This window comes from Numenius arquata, chromosome 1 (genome assembly GCF_964106895.1).
Source record: "Numenius arquata chromosome 1, bNumArq3.hap1.1, whole genome shotgun sequence".
NCBI classification, from domain to species: domain Eukaryota; kingdom Metazoa; phylum Chordata; class Aves; order Charadriiformes; family Scolopacidae; genus Numenius; species Numenius arquata.
Window position 1 is genome coordinate 24,877,529 of NC_133576.1, and position 18,528 is coordinate 24,896,056.

Sequence of the window (18,528 nt, forward strand, 5' to 3'; positions counted from 1 at the left end):
GGTTGGCATTTTCAAATCGGAGCACTATCCATTCTGATTGGTTCCTCTTACCCAGGGAGAAACTCAACATGTTCTTATAAAACACTTGCTAGTTTAAATGAGGATGACTTGCGTGTTTCAAGGCAAGGTTGTGCTCTTTAAGGGTTTGCTTTCTTTAACTCTATTATTCTGTATCAACCAGCTGGATGTTTCTGAGACCCTGCCTTTTGGCTGAAATTCTTTATTTCAGTTCTACTAACCAACTTACCATGTCAACTTCAGATATGCTGTCAATGCTTTCTACCTGCACATCAATGCCCACAGGTATTGGCGACCCTTTAATGTAACAGAATGAAAGAGTGATGAGGAGTGTAAATCCATATTTTTAAAGGGAAGACTGTGTATTAGCAACATACAGAGAGCACCCCAACCCAGCATTTACTATGGTCTGTCTGCCTTAGTACACTGAATGAGAAAGTCCATGGCAACAAAGTAAAACCCGATGCTAAACAGTTGTAAAAATAGGTACAAAATCTTTTTGCAGCCAGACTAGTTGTTATTGGCATTGTAGTTGGGACAGCCGTGACAGCTTCCATGTGGTGCCAAAGCTAATGAACTGCTTAGAGTGCTATTTAGAACTGTCATAAGGAAAAGCTGAGTAAATATATCAAATACATCAAAGATTGCAAAGCCTGCTTACCAGTTCCAATGCTTATTCCCACACTTACAAACAAAATATCTATTAGCCTTCTAATTATCTTTACTTACTTAACTATTTAAAGTTTGGCACAGATATTTCTGAAAAAGGATTGCTTGCTCACTACCTCATAAGGGAAAAGCTTTACACATATTAAGCATGTTCTGGGATGGAGTGTTGTGTGCCACTAAGTACATAATTTATTATCAAGTACATTACATAACAAACTGCACTAGGTGACTTGATTTTGTGTACTACCCCACTCTTCCATGCCACTGAAAAAGGCTGTGAGTTTATAACACAATGGGATCTGAATGAACAAATTATAAACCCATATTTGTATTTTTACAAGAAAGTGACTGAAAATCAATTAAAAATTACAGCAAAAATATAAAATTATTTCCACTCTCTTTAGTATACAATATCTAGAATGAAGAATATCTAGAATATCTAGTTCCATATGGGTTACGAAACTGTGTAATCTTCAGAAAACAAGTAATTCCACTAATACAATTGATTAATTACTTCCTTACAGAGGAGGGAGAGGAGAGAGATGTATGCATACATGTATATCCACACACCCCCCCCCGAATATTCTGCATTTGGCATGAAAATCAATAGTAATTATTGTGTATGGGACTCCAATTACATTTGTTAAAAATAGTAAGTTAAAATCTTTTTAAAATACAAATTTAAAATAACCTGGTAAAAACACGAGTACAAGGAAGTATGAACAGCAGGAGATACCAACAGCTTTTTTAACTTGTCTTTCTCTCTTTCTTATCTTTTCCTTTTATTAGTGTCAAGCCAAAATAGTCCAGAAATATCACCCTCCTGATAACCAGCCACAATACTGTGCCTCTTTTTGGAATTACCCTTAATTCCAAAATAGCAGCCCTCGAGGATTACACAGCTGCCTCCAGTTCTTATCAGTAGAGATCTTGAACTATTTTTGAGTTATTTTAAAATCTGGCTCTGTAATCTCTTGATTTGACTTGTATTTTTTAATGGAGGGTTTGACCCTGCACAGAACAGACAAAGATGCTTTGTGCATGGGAAAGCAAGGTAAAATGTGTTCAGAGTTTGCAGGGTACACAGGAGCACATTTCAGCACTGACAAGAGCTGTGCTGCCTGGCTCGGAAATCATGTCTCCCTCTGAGAGGAATGCATCGCTCAGTCTTTTGGCCAAAGCTGAAAACAAAATTCAGGACTCCAGACAATAAAGTTCAGCCAATTAGTTTATTAGTAAAACACTAGACTGCACTTGGGAAAATGCTGCTTCTTTTGGAGAATAGAGGCAGCAGGAGACATCTGCCCTAGAGGCTGATGTACAAGAGTATCAACGTATATACCCAACCAGGCTTTTTCACACAAACCAACAAAAATTCTTATGCCTCTCCTAAACCGTTTTTGACCACTTCTTGTCTTTGTTTTGACCACACCGCACAAGTAGTCTACTTTATGCTAAATACCAACATGTACCAAGTATGGGTACAAAAATGCCTGCTTGTAATCTTAGTGGAGTCATCCTGTCAGTATTCCACCAAAATCTGAACTATCATGTAAACTAAAGACAGGTTTTGCCTAAGTAGAAGTCAATGTGGGATTTATACATGATGAGAACATCATTCACAAGCAGCATTCTCACATTATTTAAATGCAAACACCGCAGAAGGATGAGGTGTTGTCTATCAAGCTCCTCATTTGCATGATGGAACGGGACAAGCCTACATTGCAGAGCTGACACCTGAGCTAGCTGTGCACAAGGCAGGGTGGCTCAGGGCACAGGCTAGCTGTAGAAGGACAATACTGCAGCCTAGGAACATGATCAGTACTAAAGCTGACGACTATGCCAGTAGCAGTGAAGAGAGAAACCTGGCCTCATCGCCGTTGGCTCCCTTTAAAGTCCATGCAATGTAATAGGCACTTTCTAGATTTCTAATTGGGGTGAGGTGGCTTGTGCCTTGGAAATGCCTGTTGGTTACCAGGGTTGCTTAGAGTGACTGCAAATAGGCAGATGAACTGGATATTATCTAGTCTTACCAAAAAGCTTCAACTTCTCTATATTGTAGGTGGGTACAAACTGTTACTCTGGAACTGTGGCAGAAGTGCATGGTAGGATATAGTGGAAGTGCTCATATCTGAGCATACATTTGATTTTAACTGGTATTACTAAAACTTTCGGGGATGATTTTCATGACTAGCATATTAAAAACTGTGGATTTAGTCCTGATTTTGTAGAACTATGGGAGTGGAAAGGGAGGAGAGAGGAGCAGCTCTCTACATCAAACAATGGTGTTACCCGTTTCTGAGTCAAGGACAAGTCTAAAGCAAATAAAGTTAAAAGTTAACCACCAACATTCTTCAAACAGGTAATGAGCTACCTGCAAATCATATCACAGAATAGAACGACTGGCTTTCTAAGTACATATATATCATGTGTAGTGAGGAAAAGTGACAGCTGCTCAAAGTGTAATGATGGACCTCCTAATACTTTCTCAGGATTTGCAAAAATTACAGACAATTTCCTACCCAACAAGCACTATTCCAGTGTGGGCACAATTTCATTCAATAATTCCCCTCATCTGGGCAGATATAAAGGAACTTATCACAGAACTAGAAATTTGTGGCAGCTTATGATTATGTTGATTACATGCACACAAACTGAAGTGCCAGTCATACATAAATACACACAGAGGCACTTCATTCTTTGAAAAGACAGCTTGCACTAAGTTGGGAACTGTTATAAAAGTAAGTCATTGGAGACACTGAGTAGCATAAAAGAGATCAAAAGCTACGGCCAGGTGAAATACAGTGGATGGTTCTAAAATGAATTAAATAAAAACGGAACTGTTATAATGAAATTTGTTCCCAATTAGGTAGAAATGCTAGAACTGTGAAACAGACTTCTTAAAAAGAGATTCCTATTCTCTATCCGGTGAAAGGCAAAAGACCATACTCATGCTGCTTAATGAGAAAATACTGTTCAGTCTAGCATTCACCACAGACAATTATTAAACCACATCCCTTTATCCCAGCCCTGACCTATTACTGACTGATCATAGCAGCTGCGAATATTTTTTTCATGTTCTGACTCTACTTTGGCAACAAATGTAAGTAGATGATAAAGACACTAAACACTCCATATATATGCAACCCCAGTCACTTCAGTGTGCTGTTTTCTAATCACTTTTCTAATCTAAAGTGTTTTTATATTTTTGTCACTGACACCCCCACCCCCATAAGATACATATTTGTCTTACTCTGGTTTAGGTCTTCTGAGCTTCGTAGTCTTCTGGGAACATTGCTCTCTGTGATTAAAAAACAACTCCACTAGAAACAGTAATAATTAACTCTTGGGAACATGTTGCTGAGAAGTGTAATTTTTTCATCACTTGGATTTGTTTTACCACGATTGGATGTTTTCAAAAAATAGCATTTCAATAAGCTTTGGAAAGGATCCTAAACCAGCCAGAACAGTGAAGTGATTTGTCTACCCCTAAGCCTGCGCCATGGCTTTCTCCCTAGTAAACTGAGAATTTCAATCTCTGCCTGACCATCAGGGAACAACATCAAATTCACTTTGAAAAAAAAGTAACCATAGCAAAGCTGTGTTTTTTATTTCCCAGTATGACAAAACTGGGGATGGCAGAGAGGATTTTGTTATTAAATTGAGCAGCTTCAGTTGCTTCTGGAGCATTGCTACAAATCATTATTTTAGAGGGATTAGTGATTTTCACAATGGAGGGTCCACAGATTTTCAAGATAATTACTCCTCAGCAGAAAAAGCAGAATTGTTTTCAGTTGGATTTATCTCACACAAGCCATTTCCAGTCTTTTATTTTAAAGGTTTAAACATAGCAAAAGAATTCCTTGATGAGCATGGAAATTTTTTAATAGATAGCGCAGCAGCCAAATTCTCTTAATACCCTTTTTAGAGGGATATTACATAAAAAGGATATCTTTTTAGCATATTAGGATCAATTTCTACAGTAATAATGACTGGTTTAGTGAATTCTATATACTTTTGTAATAGTCAGACCTTTGAACATGCAGCAGATTGCACCTGAAATTCCATAAGGTAAATGTCGAATTTAGAAAAACCAGCCACTGTATCCCAGTTGGCTTTGTAACAGTGTATGCTGGAAAAAAGTTAGGCCTATAGAAAACTCCCAGGAGGAGACAGAGACCAGGGAAGGATTAAGGTCTATAGGAGTACTGTCTTCTAAAAAGGGCTTGTGAGCCTATAGAGGAAGAAAACCAGATAAAAACATAAACAAGCTCCGGGGAAGTGAAGCTATGGGGATATACTTACTTTCCTCTGGCAATGAGTGAAACAGGAGAATTACTGGCAAAGGTATTTTATTCTTGTTACTGCTTTGTTTCTTTCTAATTTATGTGAGAAATGAAGGTGAACTGGTATTAGCAGTAGCCAACTCTTGGAATGGAAGAATTAGCAATGTAAGAGAAAAAAATCCAGGAGAAGGAGCCTATTAGAGGTCTTGTAAATTACCAAAGTATCTCCCTCCTGTTCTGGACCCCAGCTATTCTTTCTGGTAACACGTGAGAAAAAGCCATTCTCCTTTCATCAGAGTGAATCTTCTCCACCACAGTGAGAAGAATTTTCTCACCTTTCAAGAAGGGCTGTGGTGCAGAAAAGAAAACAACTTGGTGGCAAAGAGCTATTAGAATTGCAGCATTTTTTGAGCATTCATTGGGCCCTATTTCCTTTCCTTCCCCGCCCCGCTCCCCCCGGCTTTTACCTTCAGATGAATTCTAATTTAGCTTGAGGAGAGAGAAAGCATAAGGGGGAGTGACCTAATGGGATCTCTATCCTCTGAAAATTTAGAATTAAGATTATGCTTAATTGCAGATTGGGACACAAACTGTCTAGAAAGACTGGTACTTCTTGACCGGCTAAATGCTACTCAATTCTTTTCCATCATTTCTAGTACTTGCTAATGTTTTTATCCTCTATATCGGTTGACAATAAGAGATAACTGATTTCAAGACTTCTTTAACTAACACACTTAGCACAAGAAATGACAGGTCCTTAAGATGCAATGTAAAAGGAAAAGAAAGTTGTCATACTTCAATAGATATGTACACAGTGAGAACTTGCATGTACACAGTGACAATGATCATGTGGGTCCACAGTCTTTAGATTGCAACATCGTTCAGACTTCATGGAAGGGTTTTACTGTCAGGAAAACCAATGCACAGAGGAATAAAAGAATGACCTCTTCGATACGCTAGTCTAAGATTTTTTTTAATGGCAATGTTAATTTTTAGTAAGAGAAGACAGGAAACCAAAAGCTCACACCAATGACTTCTGCCATTATTTTGAAATAAGATAATTCAGAAAATAATAGGATATAGATAAATAGATGTATAGTAGAAAAGAAAGTAACTTTAATGTATTTCTAAGGATTTGTTCTAACACCTCTCTCAATGTACACAGTTTTGGCTGCTAAGGCAGCCTGCATTGTGGCTCTCAGATCTGAGCAGCTAGAAGTCTCTTTTCATTGTCTGATGTTGGCCTTTGCTCACCCTCTCTCACTGAGTTTAAAACATGGTGATGACCATTCCAAGATGTGTTGGCAACATAATTTAACCTCTTACTTTTTCTCCAATCCAAACTTGAGCTATCTTCTCATAGATTATGAGTTCAGTGGGCTACTGAAAAATCAGTATTTCAGGCCACAGTAGAATAAAGATATGTAAGTCATGAAAAGCTCTGATTCTGAGTCTCATTTCCTTTGGTAGGACCTATGCAGACAGACAACCTTACCACAACTGGCAAGTATTACTATACCATTGCAGGACCCCTCATATGCTCATATTTTGGCCTTTATCAGTGCTTCTGGAAGAAGCATGGACCAAACATAATTCCTGGTAAAGCTGTTTGAGCAAAGGAAACATCTGTGCTCCCAGTCCAATGTCTAGTGGAATTACTCAAATCACTATCTGTTTGCATAAGTGGGGGTCCATCTATTGGAGACTTCCAAACAAAAGAGGACCATGACATTACATAGAAGGCAACAACAACAACAAAAAATCCAGGAAAGGGAAAAAAAACCTCAACCCTCTGCCTCCCCTCACCCCACCCCCAAACAACAACCCAAGAGCCTGCACTTAGGGAATAAGTGCAATGTAACAATATAAATTCACTTTTTAAAAGAATGTTTGGGTGTACTGAATTATTGGTTTGCTTCACTCAACCTCACTGTATAATGAACTGCAGACAAAGTAGGATTTCTGTAAAAAAAATGCAGAAACAGCTTGCTAGTAGTGTGCTGGTTTTGCTTCATCTTTACACAGTATGCCCCTCAGACTTTGATCTCTAATCTGTTAATAAATGGACAATGTCAGGACTAAATTTTAAAATCAACAGTCAGAGAGTCAAATTCTAATTGTGCAGCTGGAATGACATTTCAATCAACAGACGAATACCAAAATACACTCATATAAACGACAACAGGGTTGTGTCCATTTGGTCAAAAAAAGGATCTCTTGCCTCCACAGAGCAATGATATACTTTTATGAGAAACCAACTAGTCATGTCAGCAAAGTCACAATTATTTCCAGTAACACTGCAGCCGGTAACATCAGTATCCAACAGTTCTACATTCATTTCTCCCAGGTTTTTTTCCTGCACATATTTGCCCAGTTTACAAATCAAATTCAGCATGTTCTCTCCTTGTTTTTCCTTAGTTACTTAATTATACTAAAAACTTTGGATCTTGTAGTCTGCCTCATTTACTTTGCATCTGTGGGGCTAAATGAAATCAAACAAGCCAGGTTTAGATTTAAGAGTTCCCTGAACTGACGGATCTCCAGCTTGTTCAAAACAGCATGAATTTTCCAGCTGCTTTTTCTCTCCTAAACTGGTGCAAAGGATGATTGACCTTCTCAGGGTAAGGGGCATAGTGGAGCCAGATTAACAAAATCTGTCATTCCAACTCCCTGACATACCCAGAAAATCACAATGGAGTATAAGAAAGGGCAAAAAAAAGGTCCCTCTTCTAAAGGTAAAGAATAATTTTAAAATACTTGTTTTTCACCCAGCTGTTTTGACCTGGTTCTTTTTTCGCCCATCAGTATTGTGAATTGATGCACTGTGCTGAGCTGAATAAATCATGCACTGTGACATGTGACAGATACAAGACCTTCATGAATCACAGTACTGAAATGCTTCATTAGATTTGATGAAAACAAACCCAAAATTTCACCTGCTTTAAATACATAAAGCCACAGTGTTGTAAGTATTTGTGCAATTCAGGGCTGTGTTATGACTGCTGTGGCAATGACTGTAGCAATGGTATCTCTAATTTCACCTTCTCTAGTTAAGTTTCCTTCTGCTCCACACTTAATCATCAGCATTCTTTAGAGAAACCCGTACTCTGTCTCTGCTGTCATACAGTAATTCTGGGTATGTTATTCAGATTCGTGTTACAGTTGGTGAGTTTTGTCCTCTGATGAGGTCACACTTGTGTACTAACTCTCTGCTGTTGCCTTAATAATATGCCTCTTGTGAAAAACAAACCATTCTTTACTACTGTAGCATCACTGAAATCAATGGTAAGATAAGAATAATGGAATATAAATTTGGGATCAACATTCATTTTGCTGAGACTTTTTTCACTGTGTGCTGTAAAAATGCTAATGGATTTATGTTTTAGTGTTAGAGAGATTCATGGATAAGTTCTGAAAATTTGGAAACATGTGAACTATTGGATGTGACTGAAAAAAATGTTCTATCATCCATTATGGCATGTGGATGACAGAAGAGGAGCAAAGCTGATGCATTCTTCTGCTGAAAGCTATTTCTGAAAGACAGGAGTACAGCTGAAATCATACCCATGGCAATGTGATTATTGAGAGGCCTGTGCAATGAAGTCAGTGGAAAAACTACAGCTGGCTTCAATAGGAATTGAATGGGCTCTATGACTAGTCATCTGAAAATAAAAGGGCAAGGGGAAAAAGCCTGGTACAGATTTGCGGGGTGTAAAAAAAATCCTCACTGCCTGTGGAAAATTACAACTACCAGATCACAAGGTATATTCTGAAAGCTGCTTTTATGTACATCATAAGTATTGCTTTCTGGGATGATCTAGTGATAAAGTACATCCCAAACTGTTGTTTGTTTTCAAATGCTACTTCCTTTCTGAGATGACACTCTCAAAAATTTAAATTCCTTGGGTGGCAAAGCAGGTGGTAACAAGATGTCCAGACTAACAGATATTAGATTACACAGGTATCAGACAAGATATAATCCTAGCTTTTGTTTTCAAGAAACATATGTATCTCAACTATTGTTCAAAATCAGGCAAGATTTTTGCTCTCAGACAAGACATAATTTCCAGGGTAACAAGAAACGCTTTCACATTCTCCCAGTGCATCCAGAGAGCCTTTTCTTAGCCCAGGTCCTCCTCCTCGCATGCTTGCCAGGCCCCAGGTCCCAGCAGCTGGTGTCAACAAGAATAGTTCCACAGACTTTAGCTAGAGTCAGAGATTTATGTTTGGTCCTCGTATATTTTACTTTGGCTTCATAATCCAGAGCAGTTCAGTCTGTTTTCATGAATCATGAACACAGAACTGGTGACGCAAAGGCTCGGACAAAGCTTATTAGTGGGGCAGCTTTCTCATTTTACCTTTCATGAAGGGGAGTCAAAATTGAATCCAAACTGTGAATATCTCATTGAATACTCCCTTTATCCACATGCAATTTAGTTAAATGAAGAAATAATCATCATAGTGCCCAACAACACAGAAACAACATGGTAATAAACTGAAGGCTGTGGTAGTTTTTTAATTTTGCACAGAGCAAACAGATTTAGGAATTGATGGTTCATTTCAATCTCTCAAAACAAATTTGATGACTAAGTAATTTGCTAATTGCTACTAGACCATGCAGTTTACAGGAATACCTTAATCACTATTCTCAAAGAATCTTATTCTAATATTTTTTTAATCAGTTCAGAAAAGGAGACAATTTGAACAGTTTTTACTATTGATATGCTAAACACAAAAAAGTCCCTTGCCTTCAAGTATTTCTGGATTTCTTTTTTTTTTCCTGGAGTACGACAAAAGACATGAGCTGCAATTAAGTCTGTCATGCAATTTTAAGTGATACTGAGTTTAAGTAAACTTCCAGAGAGAGGATAAACTATTAACCAGCACAGCACAGGCATGTGCTGCTTACCTCCAAATCCAGGTCTCAGTGCAAAGTCATGGTCCTCTATGCGAAGAAGCTGCTCAGATTTAAGTGGCCGTACTTTTGTGCTGTCAAGTTTCCTCATTTTAATTTCTCGCTTGCTATATTTAAAAAAAAAAAAAAAAAAGTAAGAAACTTTTTTTTTTTTTCTCTGCTTGACATTCAGAGTGCTAGTTAAACTGTCCAGAATACTGGACAGTTGGATCTGGTATGATAAGGGAAATAACTGTGCTAATAAAGTTGGAGAAGGATATATTGGAAAAGGTAGGGAAATCAGGCATGAAGGTGCCCAGGTCCATGAGGAACACTAATTATATATAAAAAGTTCCAGGAAGAACATCTAGCTCTTCTTCTGTTCCCCTCAGATATTGTATCTATCATTATATAAGAGATTATAACTGAAAAAAATATTATTCACATAACCACTTGCAAATCAGACTTGGAAATAACACCATGTATCCATAGTTTAAATCACTGCATTCATTATTCATATTACAGAGACAATTATACTTTTTATTATAAGTATTTTTTTTTCCCTGGGAGCTCAAATGGGTCAATAATTTTTCAGTAGGACTGAGAAACTGATGGTCCTGGATCCAGAGACTTGTTTTTTGAGATCCTCTTAAACATCACTCAGATTTGAAAAAGTTGCTCGTTAGCTTATCCCCTTATTTGCTGCCCAGACATGCAGTATTTCTTTGCATCAAGAGTCCTGTCTCTGCATTTTTCCCCATGCCACACATAACTGAGCCTCTGCGTAGCACCAAGGCAACACAGATGAACCTGTGCTTTAAGCAGGACGCCATGAATTCTGTACGTCTTTCTGATGACTGTTGCTAACTTTCTTCCCTTCACAGAATGTACTGCACAATATCCCAAACTCCACTGGGAAATTCACTTGCCTAAGAATAGACTTGAGCTCTCCAGACAGAGATCTCATGTTCTGGGCCTGCATTTAAAATGAACAGCAGATGCCCATCACAAGGCAGACTCCTTTTCCATTTTTCCTATAAAAAGAAATGACGGCACAGACAGCGGAGGGCTCTGGTACAGGCCCATATCACAAAGGTATTGGGTTAAAACACAGACAAGATCTACAGTCAGATCTGGCAACTGGTGGATGCAGGCCATAGAAAGTAATCATTACATTATTTGGTTCTCCTATAAGGAAAATGCTACGGTGTTTCCTTAGGTTCCCACTCCATGTTGCAGGTCCTGCTTTAAGTGGCTGGCCCCAAGTAATACCAGAACTAGCCATACCCTAGCTGCAGAATTATGCCTAGCCGTGGGCCCCCATTTCAGGAAAGGCATGGGAAGACTGTAAGAACCTATGTAGTTCAATTTAGAGCAAGAAGACTGAGGGAACACATCACAGTCTTCAGAACACATAATGAGCTGTTGCAGGGCCCTTTGCTCCATGTCTGCTTCCCAGCAGGACAAGCAGTGGCAACAAGGGAGATCTGTGGTACACATCAGGAAAACCTTTCTCATGGTGAGAACAGCGAAACATGGGAACATTACTTGGGCAGGTTTTGAGACTCCTTTCACTTGGGCTATTTAAGAATAGGTTAGACATATACCTGTAGGAATGACTTAAATACAGCTGCTTTCCCACAGGCAAGGGCCTCTCCCTAGACATAATTTCTTTCACGCCTTCTGTGATTCTCTGGGACTTTGTTGTCAGCAGCTCTAATTATTACTTTAGATAGAATGATAGAAATCTTGTTCTGAAGATTTGCTCTGTAGTCAAATACTGCTTAAGACAAGGTATGGAATACCTTAGGATAAGATATGTGCCTGTATTTACTTTTTTTTTTTTCTCCTTTCCCCCTTTTTTCTTAATAATCAAGCCCAAAAAATTATATTTTAAAAAGCTGTGTTAGAGGAATGCTGAGGTGGCTGCCGGACTATTCAGAACTGTTGTAATTTACCTTAGTATTCTTAAATGTCTTTGGCAGTGTTGTCTGAACCAAATTATCATGGCAATCGGAACGCCCATCAGGCATTTCAAATACAGACTTTAGATTTTTAAGTATGAAAATAACGCGGATGCTAAAATGAAACCCCGGACTCCAGAGAATTAAAATCACCACAAAGCAGCCCTGTATTAGAACAGAATGGGCAGTAGAACTGAACACCTGCAATGCTCTGCAACAGGTATACAAGGAAATTCTGCTGTTTTGGAACCAGTATAAGAGAAAATGATGAATTATGTTCAGAATGCCATGGCACAGCTAATACAGTTTGGAAGCATTAGGTTGTCACTGGCTGTGCCAAGGAAAATACCTGTTTGATGCTCCAATGATTTCACTGGAAAAAGCAGGCTAAAACTATGATACATCTATTACAACTTCTTACTAGAAGAAAGTATGTGACTGGGAAAAACTTTCCCTAGTCACAAGAGGCAAAACATAAGCTCCCAGGGCAGGATTTTTTTTCTTAATGAACCACTGAGAAGAGATGTTATGGGATTTTAATATTCCTTCTGTTTTCCTGAATGAGGACAAAATAAACAGAAATGCTGCCTATATGAAAAGCATCTTTTGTGCCCATTTACTTGAACAGCCTCTTCAAGCTGATGTTTTATATACAAATGGTGGAGTGTCTATAATTATTTCTAGCTGCTATCAAAAGTGGTTGTTCAAGCGAGGTAATTCTTGCAGAGGCCAGAATAGCACTTTTATTACAAATATGCTACATCTTTTCTTCAAGACCTTCCTTTGGCAGAATATATTTTTTTTATTGTAAAGGAAAATAGGCTTACATGCAGAGATATATGCTCATGGTACTTGGAATTAATTTCATGGACACTGGTAACATTGCATGTGTAAAGGTACTAAAACAGAACAATTCCATAAAAATTTCTAAAATAATTAAAAAATAATAAAATTCTGCTTCACATTTTTTCTCCATCTTGACTGCTTCCCCCCCACAAAGCTGAGAAGTGTTCTCCAGCAGCTATTCCTTTAACATCAGCAGCTGGACTCCAAATGTTGCTCCTTGGCTAAGAGTTACAGCATTAAATTGCCCTCACTGCAGCATTACAGTTATTTAACTGATGATTCAAAGGCACTTGCATGTATGTATTTGTTTACTCCCAAGAAATCCTAGATGCATATCTAACTATTGATCAGCACTACAGCATTGTGAAATCATCAGCAGATGTTTTCTTGAGTGATTCTTTCCATGGCACCAATTCCATTAAAAAACAGAAGAGACAAATCTAACTAGCCTCGGTCTCAGGAAAGCTTCCTGAGGTCAGTCAAGACATACTTTTCATTCTCACAGAAGCACAGCAAAGACACAGATTATATTTTGGTTGCCTGGCAGTGTGGCCTCTTTATTACACAGCTTTGGCCAGTGCACCATAATCTAGGAGTCTAAATGAAGTAATTGATTCTGTACATTCACTGTATGGAAGACATCAGGCTGTGGTGTTTAAGAGGAAAAGCCCACACAGAATCACAGAATCGTTTAGGTTGGAAAACACCTTTAAGATCATCAAGTCCAACCATCAACCTAACACCGTCAAAACCATCACTAAACCATGTCCCTAAGCACCACATGTACATGTCTTTTAAATACTTCCAGGGATGGTGACTCAACCACTTCCCTGGGCAGCCTGTTCCCATGCTCGTTAACCCTTTAGGTGAAGAAATTTTTGTGAAATCATCAGCAGATGCATGTATCAGTGGATACATGCACCTAAGGAAAGGAAATCTCTCTTAACCTACCTGGGGTAGTAGTAATAAGGGGACTCTGACAGATGGCTTGGTATTGGCATAGATCTGGGCAATGATCAATATAAATTTGTTGGTCTCAGTAAGGCACATGCTCAAGAAACTACTGCTTCTAGTTATAATAGCTCTGCTTTCCACAGCTGTATTCCAGGCAACATTTTACATTATGCAAATGAAATAGTTGTCTGTAATTAAATTCCAACAGAGGTCATAAAAAGCACTTGAAGTGTTTCAGATCACATAGGGAAGACAACCCTGCTGGCACTTACATATGAAGTTAATAGAAGCACTTAGCCCTTTGGATGAATAAAAGTTGGACGCTTCACTACCCAATACTGTTGTATGGACTCATGGCTTGATACCTTGGTATCTGACAGACCTCTCAAAGAGCAGTTAGTCACTGCCTACAAAACCAAAGCAACTAATTCAAAATTCTTTGACAATGGACAAATATGTGGCAGGCTTTTAAAGACAAATTTAGCTGCTCCTACCTAACCTTGAATACCTAATAGTGAATGAAAGGTCAAAGGTCTGCCTAAGGGTACTTTTTGGTTAAAACATTTAACCACATAATGCCATCACTGCAGTTCCATAACCAGTAGCATTCATGGAATTGATGTGGTTAGTATCCCATCTGGTTGTCTTTAACTTAACAGGTTATCAAAAGTGTACGTTGGTTCAAGGAGGAATTGGACAAGTTCACGGAAGAGAAATCCACTGAACGTCACTAAATCTGCAGAAATTACATCCGACACAGGAAGTCTCTGAGGGAAATCTGGTGAATGGATATGAGTGGGAGTATTAGACAGAAATATCTTATTTGTTTGCCTTGTTCTTATTCTTCCAAACTTGTGATTACAGCCCTTGTTGGAAACACATCACTATATTACATAGACCTTTGCTAAGATCCTGTGTGGCTGTTCTGCTCTTTTAATACCCTGCATAACTAATTATATAGCAAAAATTCTTGGTAGGAGACTGGAGGAAGGCTGAAGCACCTCTGGGTATTCAGGAAGATATCAACAGATTTCCAGCACCATCCTCATCATGACAGATTTTGAAAAATCTGACTCTCATGTCTTAGGAGGGATAGTTAGGAGCAGTTTTGGATTTCAGTTACACTAATTCAGTTACACTAAGATACTACACTTCCTTTATTGCTGCAGTATGGGTGTAGTGGGGGAAAGAAATTCTCATCATATTCAAAATGAAACTAGATAAGTCTATGAAAAGAATACTATGAAGGACCCTTTTATGAAAAGAATACCCTATATTTAAGCTTCTTTCAAGTGCTATGTCCCCAAGATACTCTAGCTACTACCAAATCAAAGGTATCCAAAAGGTAGAAGTTACAGCAATCTTATTTCCAGGAAAGTCTATGGAGTTATAAAACAGTGTGATCTCTTAAACGTTTTAACACTTTTATGAAATCTTGAAACACAGATAAATGTAATAATGAAATTTTATGGTTCTCTCACACATAAAAATGCAGTTCAGTAACATCAGTAACATGTAATGTCAAAAAGCCCAATATTTTGACAGTCAAATGTTTTGTTCTTTGCTGTAGGAAATGGACCATGAGAATAATCTCTTTCTCATGTACTTTTGGTTAATGCTTTAAAATCTTCTTTACAAGAGACTGCAGACAAATAGCTTTGGAGGGAGAATTGGGTTACTCTATTAAAACAGTAGAACTTGTAGGTTAAGTAACATTTTCACATGGGATTCTTTTTAAAAGGCCACCCATTTAACCAAGGCCATCTGTCAGCTGTGTCCCTAATAACCCTAGTGCTAGCTGAAAGGTTTTTCCCCAGAAAGAAAAAGAGGTTGGTGTAAAGTCAGACCCTGTTGCAATGTACTGGAGGATAATGCTGCCTTTAGAACAAAACTAGAGAATCAAACAAAGAGAAATTAAATCCTTTCCACAGAAAAGCTGATTTGCAGCTGTTAAACTTTGGGATATTCTGCGGCTCCGATTCTGCAGTCTTCTTCCCAGTTCCAAATCATTAGGACCTAGGAAATGAAGACATGGAAGGCCAAAACATTGCCTTATGTAAAGAAAACTGCTATGCCAGTTAGCATCAGCTGAGAATGCAGTCCTGGCATTCCTCCTTGTTCCTATTCTTCCTTTCTGTTAACACACTTCTGCCTGTCTCACAGGATTGCCGTATGGATACATTTGTATGGATTAGTAAAGATCTGCGAAGATGGAGAGGACACTGTGCTAGTATTGTTACTGCTGCCCTGTGGCAAGAGGTCAGCAAAGGATGTCCAGCAGGATGCCACAAAATGTGCTGTCTCCTGTCAGCAGGCTTCTCTCCTGCTTTCTGATTCTTTATGTCACTGACGGAGCTACTCCTCTCAGCTATTGCTGAACAGGACAAATGCAAACAACAGTAGCATATGCTTCCCTTTTACCAATGACAAAAGAGTATCAGCTGATCTTAAAATAGACCTTCCTTATCACTACAGCAATAAGAAGATATTTTATTCTGTTTCTTTAATTGCTTCCTGAAACTAGCAAAGCACCAGATTAGACCTCTTGTTGATATTAGGGCTACTTCTATTTATTTTGTTTTGTTATTACAAATAATCATGCACCAGCACTCACTCCAAAACTGGCAGTGAGTTTGAAACAGTCTGCTAGATATAGCCATTCCTTTCATGAGCTTTTGGCTTAGACCTAACTTGAACCTGTGACCTTGAATTGAAATCCAGAAGTACGGAGCGATCTAGCATCTCCAGACACTTACATTGTGTCACTGGGGTATGTTCTGTTACCTTGCATTGCTTAAATCACCAATGTCTGTGATTTTATCCAGACATGTAGGATTCAGAGATATGTCACTGCTGGATTATCACATAAGAAGTGATACAGAAGGTAAATTGCTGTATACCTGCTACAAAGCATTTAACTTGAAAAAACGAACAAATGAGAGGAGTCTACTTATGTTATTTTTCTTCAATATGTGACATTGTATGAATAAACTTTAAGCTCCTCTGCCCATTTTAATAGGGGGTCAAGTACATAGAACAACATAACAGTCATATCTCTTCTCCTTCCTTAAATGGAGATACTTACTACAATTTCTCCAGCCTCCCAACAGAGATTTTGCTTGGGTTATCACTGGCAGTCATTGGTCTGTTCACATACTGTTAATCTAGAAACACATTCAAAGACCTCACATAGCAGATGTGATACTGCATTTGTGGGAAAAAGCACTAACACTTTGCACAGAAACTCATATGCAAAAACCTTTATATCATTATTCATTTTAAACCATCTACTTGATTGGGAGACTAAGAACAGGGACAATCTTCAATGTCTAAAAGCATAAGTATATTCCAGAAAGGCAAAACACTGTCACCACTACAAATGAGGTACAATTCACCTCATTTAGTGTCATAAAAATGTCTTCTGTATCTTGATAGTGTAGCTATTCTGCTGTTCAGGTAATGGAAGTCACTTTATAACACTGACATAGAACTTCAGAAGGCATTTCTGCTTCTTGCAATGGGAGTGAGGAGGCAAGAATACTTGTTACATCACAATAGTTGTCTGTTATCACAAAAGTAGCCTGGTATCACAGAAGTTAAAAGAGCGGTGTGTGGGTGTGAGTGTGTACATACCTGCATATACATGAAGCATTCATGAAATCACAATATGAAATGTCTGGTTATGAAAAATTAAATACTATTTCACCATTTCTGTTTTGGGAACACCCAATTAATACTATGCATACTATAAATCCAGAAACTGGAAAAACAGGACAGTGAACAAAAAGAGTACCTTGACATCTTGCTGACAGCATAAAGATTATCAGATGAACATAGCCAGAGATAGTATATTGCTTACCTGTTATGCTTTCTTAAGAATGAGAATTGTTGCCGATGATGAAGATGGTGATGCTGACTTTGAGAACTGTTTAGCACTGCTGTTGGCCACAGGCAGGAGAGGAACAGAAGTTTCATGACCAGGACCATCTCTTCCAGAAGAGAAATGCACCTAATCAGCCAATCCACCTTGCTGACTTTTTATTTTTAGTGTTTTTACTGTTTAGAAACAGCATAGCATACAAAGGATGCATGTGAAGCAAGGCATCACTGAAGACAGAAGATAGGGGCATCCCAGTTCTGATGTCCTCGTCGAGATCCCCTCATATTTTGGCAAAATCCTTCAGCTCTACATCCCTGCAGCACCTGCTTTCAAACCAGAAGCACCTTGCTTTTAGAAATGTAGTAGATATAGCAATTTCTTTGGCCAGGCTGCAGTCTGATCCATTGCTTCCACTCTTTCAGCATAGGCGCATATTTGAATTCTCCATCACCCGCTCAGTAACCTCTTCAACATAGCCTGTGCAGGCAAAGTGATGTCAAACATTTAATCCCCCTTAAATCCCACACAAAACCATACAAAAATCTGCTTTAATGACAAAGGTCTCTAAATTAATCTTGCTTTCTATATATGTGTGTATCTGCTCAGAATAATTTTCTGTACAGATCAAGCTCTTTCATTAACTGTATTGTACATTGTATTGTCTTCCCAACCATTAATATCATTTCTGTTTTTGTGATCTGCAGTAGCAAGCATTTTGTCTGTAGATACAGAACTACTTTTGGACAGCACAGTATCACAGAACAACTCCAAACGAGAAATACCAATGACATTTGGAAATACCAACAATCTTTTTTTTCTTTTCTTTTTTTTTTTTCTTTTACAAAGCTCTGCAGCTATCTACTTAATTTACCCTAAATTTACAAGGTATGTTCACGTCTATGATCCAGTATGCTTCCATCACTCCTAATTTTATCTTTATTTCATTTAGTCTGCCCTGCCTGTTCAATAGCAGATTGAATTGGAAAATATTTTATTAACAAATTGTTGCTTAAGCAA

General features: G+C 38.2%; 1 protein-coding gene across 1 annotated transcript in view; it reads right to left on the reverse strand.

Annotated features, from left to right (window-relative positions):
• GABRR3 (gamma-aminobutyric acid type A receptor subunit rho3) overlaps positions 1 to 17,618 on the reverse strand; it is a 31,092-nt gene extending 13,474 nt beyond the window's left edge. The window contains exons 1-3 of the mRNA XM_074145981.1: positions 17,491 to 17,618; positions 9,883 to 9,995; positions 248 to 315 (exon numbers count right to left, since the gene is read on the reverse strand). Of these exons, the coding sequence (XP_074002082.1) occupies positions 248 to 315; positions 9,883 to 9,995; positions 17,491 to 17,618 (309 nt within the window). The remainder of the gene's footprint in view (positions 1 to 247; positions 316 to 9,882; positions 9,996 to 17,490) is intronic.
• Between the last annotated feature and the right edge of the window lie 910 nt (positions 17,619 to 18,528).